At 33.9% G+C, this 14,983-nt stretch overlaps 1 protein-coding gene across 3 annotated transcripts; it reads left to right on the top strand.

Annotated features, from left to right (window-relative positions):
- The first annotated feature begins 5,617 nt into the window (after positions 1-5,617).
- LOC139856184 (flowering time control protein FCA) lies at positions 5,618-13,088 on the top strand. Of its 3 annotated transcripts, none has more exons than XM_071845436.1 (17): positions 5,618-6,164; positions 6,288-6,460; positions 6,535-6,613; positions 8,900-9,006; positions 9,105-9,156; positions 9,346-9,407; positions 9,520-9,586; positions 9,683-9,762; positions 9,845-9,909; positions 10,043-10,102; positions 10,407-10,566; positions 10,668-11,210; positions 11,353-11,556; positions 11,646-11,894; positions 12,428-12,466; positions 12,630-12,701; positions 12,787-13,088. In XM_071845436.1, exons 1-17 carry the CDS (start codon positions 5,741-5,743, stop codon positions 12,838-12,840), a joined length of 2,490 nt encoding a protein of 829 aa, XP_071701537.1. In that variant the 5' UTR covers positions 5,618-5,740; the 3' UTR covers positions 12,841-13,088. The 3 variants fall into 3 exon arrangements, with proteins under 3 accessions (XP_071701537.1, XP_071701536.1, XP_071701535.1); XM_071845435.1 differs by having other exon boundaries at positions 9,340-9,407; positions 11,356-11,556; XM_071845434.1 differs by having other exon boundaries at positions 9,340-9,407.
- Positions 13,089-14,983: the final 1,895 nt, after the last annotated feature.

Below are 14,983 nucleotides of genomic sequence, written 5' to 3'. Positions count from 1 at the left end.
CATCGAAACCATTCGACATCTAAAGGAAAAGTTCTTAATTTTTCGCTAGCTTTCCAAGGACATGCATATCTTATACCTTATCTCAATCGAAAGGTGTAATTAATTCGAGATTTGACATAACCTATCTAAGGGCAATATCAAAAATATAAGAATGCATAATCCTATATTCTCAAGCACTAGTCAAGGATACACTATTGATATGTAAAAATTAATTTACGAGTACTCACGTATCAATATTGAGGTTCAATATTGCAGGAAAGGTACGTAGACGCAACGGAGATGAAAAACACTAAATTGACCTCATGAGCATACCCATGAACCATACCCATCACCTCCATAGCTATAACCCATAATTTCCTTAGCCCTATCCTACTCGAACCCAGTTTTGAAATTACTCGTTCATGACCTCGTCGCAGTATTTTATGTAATACTACTAATAATATCGCTTATTAATACTTAATACTAAAAATAATAAAATTAATAATCTTAATATTAATAATAACAATAATAATAATAATAATAAAAATAATATAAACATACATATACTACGAGAGAGAGAGAGATAGAATATGAATGAAAATGGAACCCGTGCGTTTTATAAGACCTCTCCCCCAATCATACCCCATGCGACCATTACAGCTCATATGCACTCACAAGAATTTTGCCGACACTAGTTCTTTACACATATTGCACATATGGTACGTAATATAGATTAGTTTATATATTAATTAATATATAATATATTTAATATTTAGAATTAATTAAATATTATATTATATTTACGTGCGTAGTAAAAATATAATTTTTATAAAAATGACACGGACGTGGTCTCATGACTCATGTACCACTTTCGATTTTTCGAGCGCACTCTCGTACGTTTAGAAAACTAGCCTTTTACGTTACGCGACGTGTACCTTTAATAATAATTTGATTTATTTATAAAAAAATACTTTATGAAAATATATCTTATAAAATTTGAGTGTCGTGGTCATTTGCTTCTATAAATCAGTGACTCGTTGTTTACCAAAATATTTTATTTTAAATTGAGACGTTTTATGACGAGGTTAAAATATATAGATACATTTTTAGGAATATAAATTTGTATCCAAAATCTTTCATCTAATATAACATTTAGTTTTTCAAAACTATTTATTTTTCAAAGTTTATTTTTATTTTATTTAGGAAAATAGTTTAGCGCGTAACATTTTTCTTTTTAAGAATTTAAATGGATACAAGTACTATTCGTTTTTTTTTAAATATCAAATGCGTCACTAGGCGGGTGTTACTACCGTATACTTAATTTGAAAACATATATATTTAATGAATACTTTTAAATACACGTTACAACCAATATTTCAACTTACGTTTATTTATTCAAAGGCAGTTTAGATAGACAAGTCATGTTATATGGAAAAGTGTTTTAGTACAGTTGAAAACTACATCAATTTATTACTATGAAATTTCTTCAACAAACATATAGAACCAAATACTATATTGTAAAGTATTTATACTTAATACCTCGCTAATGTTATCAAGTTATAATATATACATGTATTCATATATAATCAATTATGTTCGTTTAATGGTTCGTGAATCATTGGAATTTGGTCGAGGTTAAATGAATGTATGAATACAGTTTTAAAATTTTCAAGATTTAACTTAACAAACTTTGCTTATCGTGTCGGATTAATATAAAGATAAAGTTTAAATTTGGTCGGAAATTCCCGGGTCGTCACAATATACCAATAGTACATACATCTAAAAGCTGTGTATTGTACGAGTACGAATACGGGTGCATACGAGTAGAATTGTTGATGAAACTGAACGAGGATGTAATTGTAAGCATTTTTGTTAAGTAGAAGTACTTTGATATGTGTCTTGAAGTCTTTCAAAAGTTTAAGAATACATATCAAAACACAACATGTATATACATTCTAATGGAGTCGTTAAGTCTTCGTTAGTCGTTACATGTAAGTGTTGTTTTGAAACCTTTAAGTTAACGATCTCAATTAATGTTGTTAACCCAATGTTTATTATATCAAATGAGATGTTAAACTATTATGTTATCATGATATTATGATGTATGAATATCTCTTAATATGATATATACATTAAAATATCGTTACAACGATAATCGTTACATATAAGTCTCGTTTCGTAATTCTTGAGTTAGTAGTCTTGTTTTTACATATGTAGTTCATTGTTAACACACTTAATGATATATTTAAATATCATTTTATCATGTTAAATATAGTGTATCAATATCTTAATATGATACATATGTATTTAGTAGACGTTATCATAACGATAATCGTTATATATATCATTTCGAGTTTCTTAACTTAGTAATCTCATTTCTTATGTATATCACACATTGTTAATATACTTAGTGAGATACTTACTCATCATAATCTTATGTCAACCATATATATATGTCTATATATACCACAACATGTAGTTTTTACAATTTTGTAACGTTCGTGAATCGCCGGTCAACTTAGGTGATCAATTGTCTATATGAAACTTATTTCATTTAATCAAGTCTTAACAAGTTTGATTGCTTAACACGTTGGAAACATTTAGTCATGTAAATATCAATCTCAATTAATATATATAAACATGGAAAAGTTCGGGTCACTGCATGTGTAGGTTCTATGAAACCAAATCCACTTCAACTATGGAATTATAACAACATTGAATTTCTTTTCGATTCTTAACAGGATGGTTCTTCTATAAAACTCATAATTGAAGTCAAAGTTGCTCTGGTGGTCATTTTAACAATACAAATGCAATCAGATTCCTGGAAAAACATATAACATCATCAATTCATACTTTTGTCCAACTCATGGTAGTACCAACTAAGGAGTCTTAAACTTCAAACAACAAAAATCATTGTACAAATAGCTGAAACACAAGTCAAAGATAGATAACCAAGCTCAATCTCAAAAGGTCAAACTAAACAAAATTTGAATGACTGTTATTAATAACAATGAAAGATAAGCGTGATTTAAATGCAACCTTACATGCATACTTCATACATGTACCAAAGCTTCCAATATTTGACTATTTGTAATTTCACTACTACATATGTTACGTCCAGTAAGCGTTAAACTATTTATTTGAATTGATTTCCGAGTTTATATTTTTGTGCAAATAGAACTCCATTAGAACTACCCACCTGAATCAATAAGTAATGTTTACTTATTCTACAAAATTCATAATAAAAAGCCTTTATACTACTAAAAACAATTCAAGATGGGCATGTGTGCTACTCCGCCAAAACATGGTTCAATCATTTCATACATTCCGTCCATGTTTTGAAGCAATTTAAGGTCTTTCCAATTCGGGGATTAACAAGAGGGATTCACAGCGCTTGTGATCATTTTTTGTGGAAATGAAAGTCCATATGAATTGATCAAAATGGACTTACAAAGGGGTGCCTAGTTTGAGTTCAGTTTTGACCACTAACTAGCAAAAAATGTTATTTAAATCTACAAGGGACAACTCCAAACCTCCCATATTTTTCAATTTGTACATTACTTCCCACTTTATTAGACTTAACATCATTTAGAAATAATCGTCTTGTTATAAAAAAGTTAAGGGCTTTTTCAATTGTTTAATGACATATTTTGAGGCTTGAAAGTACCGCAAAATCGTTTACCATAAGAAAGTATCGCATTAATGAATATCCATCGGTGGATTTGATTTATTCTAATCACGCCGTTTGCGATGGAATTAATTTACCTTAGAGGGGTGCTTCTCGTATTATTGTTGAGGATGCGAATGTTTCTAATGCTCATGCTGATTTGAGTTATCATGTTAATCTGGATTCCATTTCAGAAAAGGTTAAGATTGTTATGGCAGGTTCTAATGGTGCTACCTTCAACGATGCTGATTCAGAATTTTCTTATTTTGGTAATCCGTGTGTTAAGAACTGCATCCAATCGTGGAACTTCTGTCAGAACTAATACACTCCGTTTTGTTGTTTTGCTCGTAAATCTTTTGTTACTGTAGATGAGGGGAGTGATTTCTCTCGGGTTCGAATCAACCGGTGTCTAATGAATTGTTTGTCTGTAGCATTCGCATTTTCACTTCGGATGTTGTTGTTTCGATTCCGGAAATTGTTAACTGGGACATGGTTTCATATATCGTGAGTATGCTTCCGTGGTTAGATTATGTTGACGAGCTTGATGATGATTTAGTTGAGTCGACTCCTGATTTTGTGTCGAGAGATGTTGCCAATGACACAGTCGCTTCTGATGTTGAGGGTTCTGGCATTTTTTGTGGGGCAAAAGTTGAGCATCTGGGCTCATCCTCCACTGGGCGGAGCCATAGTGTAGTTGCTGGATCGAAGAAGGGTTTGGTCAAGGAAGCTTGTGGTTTTCATTCGGTCGCGTCCAAGTTCGAAAAAGCTATTGGTAAAAAGTGGCTAGTTCCGATCCTTTGACGGCTTTCATCGATATAATGGACAATATGGAAGGTGTTCAAAAGGGGGTCGTTAATAATTCTAGCATGCCGCCTACCGCACCAACGATTGTTAAAAGGTCGAGAAAGGAAATAAAATAAAAAGATTTCTCATGAAGAGGATGTGAAAGTGTTTGGTGATTTCATCAAAGATGCTTGAACGTTATTAGAATTTAGATGATTCTTTATTTTCCAATGATCGATTAAATATGTTATCATTTTTTTCGTAGTGTGGTCGAGTTCTTTAAGTCTCGTAATCTTTTTGTATTTTGTTAGTTTAGCAAGCTTGTTTTGGTCTAGTAGAGTTTTGCTCAGCTTTTCGGTTTGTAAGTTTTTAGGATGTCTCATTTTTCCTAATGAACATTACCCCTTATATACTAAAACTCATGTCTATCTGTGTAGTTTCAATTCATTTGGATTGTAGTTTTTTGTTTGCGTTCACACTACAATCGGTCCCAAAAATTTGGCTCAATTTACACTTTTTCAGGGGTAGAAAGTGTAAACATATAATTTTATTAAAATAAAAGAAACTAATTCCCCCGAATTTATAACGGGCCCTATCTTCTCGCTCGGTGCGAGTTAAATTTTTCCGAGACCACCGTTCAACTCGAAAAAGTCTCACGAATCCAACGAGACTAACTATACGCAAAACGGACACTTTTTAAAAAACGCTTAACACAACGACAACCCGTATCTTTCTGTTCGCCGCAAGTTAAATTTTTCCGACAACACCATTACACTCGAAATTTTTTTATGAACAAAACGAAACTAACTACGTTTGAAACAGACACTTTTTAAAAAACGCTTAGAACAACGACATCTAAAACGACGCTTAAGACATGAGCCATTTTCCCCTCTGTAAATATGCAACGCTACGTTAAATATGAATACACAGGCCGAAAGCCCCCGCCGCATCGCACGGTCCGGATCTGGACTAGTTGGTTATTAAAGTTTGTTCGTTTTTGGAGGAAAAAAAGTATCGGATTATTATATAATTTTCTTACATAAATGAGGGTGTGAAAGATCATGAGTATTTGAGTATAGGGGGTTAGATTAAAAACAAAGCAAAACTAAAAGGATATATATACGAATATTAAACCCAATATAGTCATGGTCGCCGCAGCTCAAGTCTTTGTATACTTTGTAGGGTTATATTCTCCAAAAAATTTGCAAATCACTAATCACTTGAATTAAAATTACTCTCGTATTTAATACATTGTAAAAAATCCCAAATTTTTAGGGTTAGGGTTTCTATCAAAGTATTTCCAATTCAATTATGGACAGACATAGAGGAGATCGATACGGCAACAATCCTAACGATTCTCATCAATACAGACACCCTAGAGGAGGCGGTGGCGGAGCCGGTGGTCCACCACCGTCACGATCTTCCGATGATATTCCGATTAATCGTCACCGTGAAGGTTTCTCTGGAAATCGACGTCCTTTCGACGGCAGTGCACCTCGTTATTCTCTTAATAGCGGCGACGGGGGTGGTGGAGGAGGTTTCCGGTCGATGGACGGCGACGGTGGTTTCCGGCCGGTAGGTTATCGTGGTGCCAGGAATTATAATAATACTCCTTCAGAGTTTGAGGTACCACTTTCAGGTCAAAAAAGGTTTAATCCTGATTATGAGGTGCCTATGGCAGGGCAAAAACGTCAATTCCCCTTTTCCGGAGCTCAAAGAGGAGTGTCTCCTCCAGGTAACATTGAATTCTAAATTAATAAGTACTCTGTAATGTTTTGTATTTGTGCTTTGCATTATTCTTTCTTGAAAAATTATTAGTTTCTTATATGTTATTGTATATGTATATATATGTATACAGAGCGGTTTGGTGGTGCCGGTTTTGAGAAAAGGAACTTTGATATAGATAATAATAACCCTAGTTACGATATAAGACCCGTTGATGGAGGAAATTTTGATAAAAAGCAATCTGATGGAGGCAGTTTCGCGAAGCTTTTTGTTGGTTCTGTTCCGAAGACAGCCACGAAAGACGATGTAAGTTTTATATGTCGAAACGTGTTAAGTTTTCAATCATACTGATACAGTGATACTTTTGTGTATGTTCACAGATTCGGCCTCCGTTTGAAGAACATGGTAATGTCCTTGAGGTTGCGTTGATCCAAGACAAGAGATCAGGGCAGCAACAAGGTACGTGCAAGTACACAGATTATTTTGAAAATTTGATGTGTGCCAATATCTCTTTTCAGGTCCTTTGAGAGGCCGAGGGAAGCAAATGTAAAATTTGTGTTTCTTCCCAGTTAGTTGCTCTTGCAATTTTCCGGCCTCTTCTAATGGATTGCATGATCCTATCTGTATAAGAAGAAGAAGATAAGCTAGGTCATTAAATGTCGGTAATAATAGCTATTCGTTCATGGAAGATGTGGATAGATGTTGATATGGGGGCAGCATCTATGATATTATAACACTGCAAGTTTTTCTTGTTGAATTTTGTTACTTAAAAATTATAGGATATTAGTGTTGAGACTTGTAAAAGGTATTAAAACTGTATATCAAATTACAATACTGTTAACTAGGCTATTCTTAGTGTGTGGGTTGTGGCAACATTGTAACTTTGAAGATTTCATTGTTTCTTTTGCGCTTAGACCCTAAAAATCTGATATATAAAAGCTTGTTAGTATGAATTAGTTACTATAATGGAACTTTGATGGTATGAGTTGCCACTTTATCTAGTTTGTGGTTGGAATAATATAGATGCTATAGTGTATTATCCTTCTTTTGATATATCCAAGAACATACAGTCCATGTCGGTACAGTATGAATGAGTTTAATAATAGTAGTCTCTTTGGGCTCAATAATGAGGTTACATTTATTGAGTTATGTTTAGATTCTTTATAATGTGCTTGCTGTGGTTGTTGTTGCTTTCTTATTCTTCGAATGCATGAGTTGATTACTGTTACGTATGGTATTGGGTGCATCTATAACATTGAAAAGGTGGTTGTGATCTTTATTATGGTGTGTAACGTTGTTTTCTTTAGCAGCAGATTAGTCCTTTCTTAAAAGCTTTTGTTGTCTTTCCTCTGTATTTGCTATATTAGATGTTAGATCTGTTGTTCACAGCGTAATTTTATGATGTCTCTGTCACTATTCTGTTCTAATATATCTGTGAAAGTGACCATTTAGTGTTGCAGTTTCATTGGAACACATCCCTTTGATTGATTTGTCTATGTTCTTATTTTAGTTGTTGGAGAATATAATTGCTGCATACATCTGATCTGTATACTTGATGATCTAATGTGTTCAATCTTGGTTCTTAGCTGGTTTGAGGACGCCATTATTATGTCTTTATGCTCTGATTATTTGTGGTTGAATTTATTATATATGCTTTAGTCATTTTAGCCAATTGCTTTCCATAAATTTGTGTTTATGAATCCACGTTGTGGCATTGTGATATTATCCGACTGTTGTGGGATGTTACGTCTCACGAGCACCTCTAGATGTAGATGTTGTCAGCATATATTTTGATCTTTGATATCTCATTTGAATGTGGTAAGTGAATGCTTGTTTGCTCTTTAGCAACTTGCATCAGGTCGGTACAGAAAGCAGCATTGTACTTGCATCATTTACTACTTTATTCTGGTGTTGCTAGTCAGTAATTGTGATTGATTAGTGAACACGTGCATTGTAGCCGAACGCAGAATCATTTGAGTGCTAATTATCAGTAAGGCATACATTATTAGTGATGTGTGTGATGTGGTTGAACGCTACAAATCTTAATACTTTATATTGATTGTCGAATGAGCTTTGGTTGGGAGACTGATTTTGTAAATCATTTGTGTCTTAATTATCAGCAAGACTTAGGTAATTCTATCGGTGTCAATGATTTTGTTTGTGTTGGTGGATGTTTTTAGTGAGTGAAGTTGAGCCAGTTTAGGTGCAAATCTATATTATGTATTTGCGCGCGCACGTGTGTTTTCACAAGTTCTCTAATTTATTGATATATGTTCGGTTTTCTTTAATGATATGTTCTTTAATGATATGTTGTGGTCGTGAGTGAATGGATATCCGAACCAAATGAGCCGACATTCGTTTGCTTACTTTTGTTTTCATAGAGTAGCAATACTATTGTGAGAATGTAGTTGTGGTTTTCAGTTAGACTGTCTATATTTGTTTGGTGGTGAATGTTATTTGTAAGTATCTACATATTACATTGATGGATGTCCTCACGTAGATAATTTGATTATTGAATTTATATTCGATTAATCTATTGTTTATTGTACCTAACAGTTAATTATATTTATGTTTACTTATTTTAAGTAGTTCTTTTTCATTGAATGATCATTTGTGTGAATCTTTTTTAGAAAGTCGCTGATAAATCTTGATTTTAACGGTGACATATTTTGAATATCTGTCGCTTTATTAATGATTTTAAAACATATTAGCTTGTGGTCATCAATTGTGTTCTCAATATATCAGGAAATACGGTGTTCGCTTCTGCAGGATGTTGTTTTATTAAATATGCCACAGCAGCAGAAGCTGATAGGGCAATACGTGCCTTACATAATCAGTACACTTTACCAGGGGTTAGTGGTTTCTGTTTTTATTTACTCAAATACATACTACATTAGAACTTGGTGACATTTGTTGATGTGCATGATGCGAACAAGCTTACTTCTTACAGGGAATGGGTCCCATCCAGGTCCGTTATGCCGATGGGGAGCGTGAACGTTTAGGTAACTTACTCTATCCATATTTATAAGAAGTGGAATGTTGAGTTTGTTGCTTTTCTCTCATCTGCTTGATGTGGTTTGACATCTTTGTTTGTCCTATGACCAAAAAAGATTACTCTGTTTATTGTCTTTTGATTAAATATATACAGAGTATATAAATCCTGATGTTGGTTTCTTTCGTGTTAGGTGCAGTGGAATTCAAGTTGTTTGTTGGATCGATACATAAACATGCAATTGAAAAAGATGTTGAAGAAGTAGGTCATAAATTATCATTACATATTTCCTTTTGAGCTTTTGTTATTTCATGTTCCTTTATATCTATATCTTTATGATGATGATGAATGATGAAAATATCTTGTTTTTCAGATTTTCATGCCTTATGGTCGAATTGAAGATGTCTATCTTATGCGGGATGAAATGAAGCAAAGCCGTGGTTTGTATCTAATGTCTTCAATATTTAGTTTATTTTCTCATAAGCTGCAACTGATTTGCTTTTGTAACTTTTTAATATAATGCCTTTAATTTGAAGGATGTGGATTTGTTAAATTTGCAAATAGAGACGATGCAATGGCTGCTATAAATGCTCTTAATGGAATATACACAATGAGAGTAAGCAACTTCTTTATCTATGTTACCGTCATGTATTCTAATGCAATCATTGTTGATGTTTGTTTATTTATTTTTGTTATAGGGTTGTGAACAGCCATTAATTGTTCGATTTGCTGACCCTAAGAGACCCAGGCCAGGAGAAACTAGGTTCATTACAATCCTTTTATTATTTATATAACTATAACTATATAATAATAGATATAATAGATAGATAATAGATAGATAGATAATGCACATCAATTACTTTTATCATTTCTTATCTTTATTTTCTTGGTGTCAGGGGAGCTCCTGCATTTGGTGGTCCCGGGCATAATCCTCGGCTACAGTCCCCCAGCATTAGGTATTCTCTCTTTCTTTCTCGCGCGTGGCTGTAAGTGGTTAATTTGACAACACTAAAAACCTTGAGTACCTCAAACCATATCCTAGCCTTTCTATCAAAAAATAAACGGCCTAGATTGAAAAGAATCAGTTGTGTATTAATACGCCTCTAGTGTTTTTCCTGTTCTTAAGTTTTTTTTTTTTTTTTTTTTTTTTTTAATGATCCCCATTGAATCTACCCCTACAATACGATATATATGCGCGTATACAAATACAATGATCTTGTGAGCTTTTTAATGTTCTCCATGTTAACAACTGTTTTTCAGACCACCAAATCTTGGTGACGCAATGCATCCTCCCATTTCTACAAATGCATGGCATCCTCCAACTCAGCATGGTATGGCACCATCATCTGATGTTGGCATGCATGGTTTTGGCAGTCAAGTGGCTCCTAGATCTGGGGATGGGAAACCATCTTCCACTCCAGTAAGTTGATCTTTTATTCAGACATCATACTTAAGTAGACATGTTTAAACAATCTAATATTCATGTTATTTAAGTAGTTAATGATGCCATATTCTTTTCAGAGCTTTAACCCACCCGGTGGCCTGAACTCACCACCTTTAAAGAAGCCAAACCATTCACCACAGCGCTTCCCTTCATCTATGCAGCCACATACGTACACTCAACCCGCACCGTCTGGTATTGTTAGACCTCCTGGCCCTGGTCAGCTACAACTACCCAACTCTGCTAGTCAACCTTCCTTCAGTCAAGGGTTCCCGTTGCAGCCCATGCTTTACAATGGGATGTTACCACTCCAGCCGACACAAGCCCAACCCGAAGCCCAGGCCCAATCCGGTGTCTCATCAACACCATCTCTTTCTAATAATCTACCTCACCCTGCTATGATGAATCAATATCAGGTCCCTGGTCAGCAACAAATGCTTCCGCATGTGCATCAATCTGCATCTCCAACGGCTCAGATGTTGTCTCAGCAAAAAGAAAATCTACAGGCAAGCTATCAATCAACACAGCAGACGTTCTCCCAGCTCCACCAGCAAATGCAGCTTATGCAACCTTCCAATCCCAATTTGACACCTCAGCAGAATCTTCAAGGTGCTAGAGTCCAGGTATTAAAACTAAATCAATTAAGTTACATTGTTCTCTTGTCCACTGTTGCTCCTTTTTGAGAACAGGCCAATCTGATTTTTCAACCTTGCTTGTCAGTGAAACGTTATGCTGATATTGTTTCCATTTTTTCTTTCATTTCAGCAGTCTTCATGGGCAGGTAGTGTTCCACAAACATCAACACTTTCTGGTGGTCCAACTGTAAAGCCCGTCACAGATTCACTTCCTGCCGCTTCGGTTACTCCAGTTATACCGCCAGCTGGCGGTCCTTCGAAATGTAATTGGACGGAGCATACCTCTCCTGATGGATATAAGTACTATTACAACAGCACCACTGGTGAAAGCAAAGTAAATTTTGAATTCCATTACTTTCTACATATTCTTGTTTTCTCTTTATTTTTTGTAGTTGATTTTTAACTATTTGTTAATGAATACAGTGGGAGAAACCAGAGGAGTTGGCTACGTTTGAATTACAACAGAAGACGACTCAAGAACAACCGCAACAAAAGCAACCACCACAGGCGGCTGCTTCAATACAACAGCCCCATGGTCAACCAAACAGTCAAAGTCTACCGAATCAGCAGACTCAGATTCCCCAACTTCAGTTTCAAAGTCATCTTCAACCACAGATGCAAGGACAGGGGCGGCACCCTCAACAGTTGCAACATGCCACTCAGCCATCACCGGTAAATTTATATTCTCTCGTCCCATAAGAAATGTATACAAATTGAGTGGTACTATGCCATTTTTCTTAACATAAAACTAGTAATTTTAATATGTGGTTCTATCTTAGAATTTAGTAGTGCCCTATACAATTTGTGTAGTATTTTGATTAAAAAAAAAAAGAAATTAAACTAGTGGAGCCCACATTCTTTAATCTACGTTCGCCCCTGAATGTTTACATTATTTTTTAATGTGTCACAAAAAGTTTGTCCCAAAAAGAATGCACACTTGAAATAATCAATTACCAAACCTTCTATATTTACTCATTTACCCTTAATACACTTATCTGCAGAAGTTATTCTTGAAATTAGTGAGGGTACAATAAACATTTTACATTCGAAAAGTGAAATAATGTGATTCCTAAATTTGAGTAGCACACATGGGTCCTTTGTAAATTTATCTCTGGACCAACATACTCTTTGTTTGAGTTTTTTATTTTTATTTTTTATTGCTGTTTTTTTTAATATACCGCAACATTTGTTTGTTGTTTCTCCAGTATCAAGCTATGGGGATTTATGGTCATCAAAATATGCAGGTATTGATATCCGATATTTGCTATGTTTGAAGTTGGTCGGTAAAACTTGCTGATGTCACATAATTATACCTTCAGTTTTCTATTTTATTATTATTGTCTGCAACTTTTGTATATCAACTTTGCTTGCTTGATCTTATTGTTGTCGGCTGTATCTATATTACAGGGCTATGGCTATGGACAATTGCCGGTGGCTGGTGGAAGTGGACCCATGAACGACCCTGCGTCTTTTCAGCAGGTTTTTTTTTTATTCTTCAGAAAAGTTGATCTTTGACATTTCTTATATTCGATAAAATGTAAAATTAAATATTTCTCAATTACAGGGTATGCAGGGAGCTCAAGATTGGATGTGGAAGAATAAATCAGGATCTTCATAAATGATGCTTATATGCCATATGCCATCAATCTTTTGTAACATAGTCAGTAGGCCTGTTCACTTAATATTTAATTAATCTTGATAAATTATTGTAGTATTTGTGGTATGGGTTACGCACCAAATAGTGGTCTGTAAGGTTAACAATTAACCATGATTTTCATTTGAGTTTTTACTGCCCTTACATTATATACTTTTAGAGGGTTTTAGATCATGAGGAGTATTATATAATCATAATCATATATGTAAACGTAGCCATCGTTGATGCTTACCTGTTAGGATTTTATTAAGGTTTTGCCTACTAGATGACCTCAAGAGTGAACATAGGCCGAAATACGGTAGAACAGTGACAGTGTGTTGATCGTCTAATTATTATTGCATTATTAGAGTGATGAGAAAGGAAATTGGATTTGAAAGGTGATGGTTTAAAACTTTAACGTAAAGTTCATAGCTTGGACTAAATATATTTCTGTTTGTTGGACTTTATATTACAAGCCCAGTTCAGGTAATCGTTTAGGCATAAATGCATAATAATCATAATGAATTTGAGAAACTTGCATAGCATATCAGTTATATTATTGAACCTATTCTAAGCGTACAAATTGGGCTGTTGGGTGCTATTTCCATGGTCAAATTTGTAATCATAGGTCAGAATTTTCTTACAATATGTGAGGGCGTGTAGCTAAAAACGGTGATTAATGAGTATTTTGTATTGCTTATTGTTAAGCATTATATAAACTTTTTATCACCAACGTTCCGAATAATTTCCTTGTAAATCTTACTTTTTTAGTTTCTTAATAGCTGTAATTTTAAGTGGAATGGAACTTGAGTGAAATTATAAGTATCTTTGGTTTTGTAGCCATATTAAAAGGATCAAACTTTTAAGAGAAGTGTTAAATGGAGAATGAGAATCAATGTATTTAGTCTGTTTCATTTCTTTTTAATTTTAATTTAATACATAGACTAACACATAGATACTTGTGTATTACTTATATACTTACAGTTATTAAAAGATAAAAAGATAGGGCTATTTGACGCAATTATAAAACTTGAAGTTTGCAAACGACAGTCCTTAGGATTTTTATTATGATGTATAAATATTTGTACATTCCGATAAATGCCATAATAAAATTTAGTACTATAAGTTAGCAAAATTGATAAGACTTATATACGCACATTATTATTTACTGTACAGAAGTATAACACTTGCTGATAATAGCTGGAAAGCTTAAATTCAAAGAAAAATAATATTCTTAGCATATGATACTAAAATTAAATGGAATAAAATTCATTTTGAAATCAAATTTTATTTTGCCCTGTTTGATATGAAATTTCAGGCCCAATCATCTCAAAAGTGGAAGAATATTCAATTCAAACGTTGCATGAAACAAGAAAGTTATCGGAAGATTTGTGGTCTTTTCATGCTTTCTAACTTTTGATTTTGATGTCCTATCTTCATACAAGATCTTGCTTCAAAAGACATTATCTAGAAAAACAATATATATATATATATATATATATATATATATATATAGAGAGAGAGAGAGAGAGAGAGAGAGAGAGAGAGCGAGAGAGAGATCAAATAAGAACTTTTTTTGTGTGAGGACCCGGAGAACTCAAATATTCACTGAAATTCGAGCAAAAAAAGGGAAATTCGAGCAAAAATGGGACACGAGCGAACAAAAAAAAAAAGGAATTCGAGCAAAAAATGGGACAAGGGCGAACAAAAAAAGTGATATTCGAACAAAAAAAGTGATATTCCAAAAAAAAAAAAGGCGGGCGAACAAATTTGTGTTATACATTTTGGTAGTCGAACAAAAAAATGTAGAACACACGGGTAGTCGAACAAAAATGCTGATATTCGAACAAAAATGTGTTCTACATTTTGAAATTCGAACAAAAATTTTTTTTTTTTTTTTTGCTTGACTGAATTTTTTTTGCTCGACTATGAATTTTTTGTTCGTCCGTGTTTTTGATTTTTGCTCAAATTTCTTTTTTTTGCTCGCCCGTGCACCTTTTTTGCTCGAATTTCAGTGTATTTTGAGTGTTTTTGGAGTTCCTAGAGTTCTCACACCAAAAAAGTTCTTGCTGGATCCTCTCCCTATATATATATATATATATATATATATATATATATATATATATAT

This window comes from Rutidosis leptorrhynchoides, chromosome 6 (assembly GCF_046630445.1).
Source record: "Rutidosis leptorrhynchoides isolate AG116_Rl617_1_P2 chromosome 6, CSIRO_AGI_Rlap_v1, whole genome shotgun sequence".
NCBI lineage: Eukaryota > Viridiplantae > Streptophyta > Magnoliopsida > Asterales > Asteraceae > Rutidosis > Rutidosis leptorrhynchoides.
Note: the sequence above shows the minus strand (reverse complement) of the source record. Positions and strands in the feature narration are given on the sequence as shown.

Bases quoted from the DNA above. Each gene is read 5' to 3' on its own strand.
- LOC139856184 (XM_071845434.1), top strand. From the start codon at position 5,741: ATGGACAGACATAGAGGAGATCGATACGGCAACAATCCTAACGATTCT. The intron at 6,614-8,899 runs GTACGTGCAAGT...TCAATATATCAG, and splicing joins GAGATCAGGGCAGCAACAAG to GAAATACGGTGTTCGCTTCT. The intron at 9,157-9,339 runs GTAACTTACTCT...CTTTCGTGTTAG, and splicing joins TGGGGAGCGTGAACGTTTAG to GTGCAGTGGAATTCAAGTTG.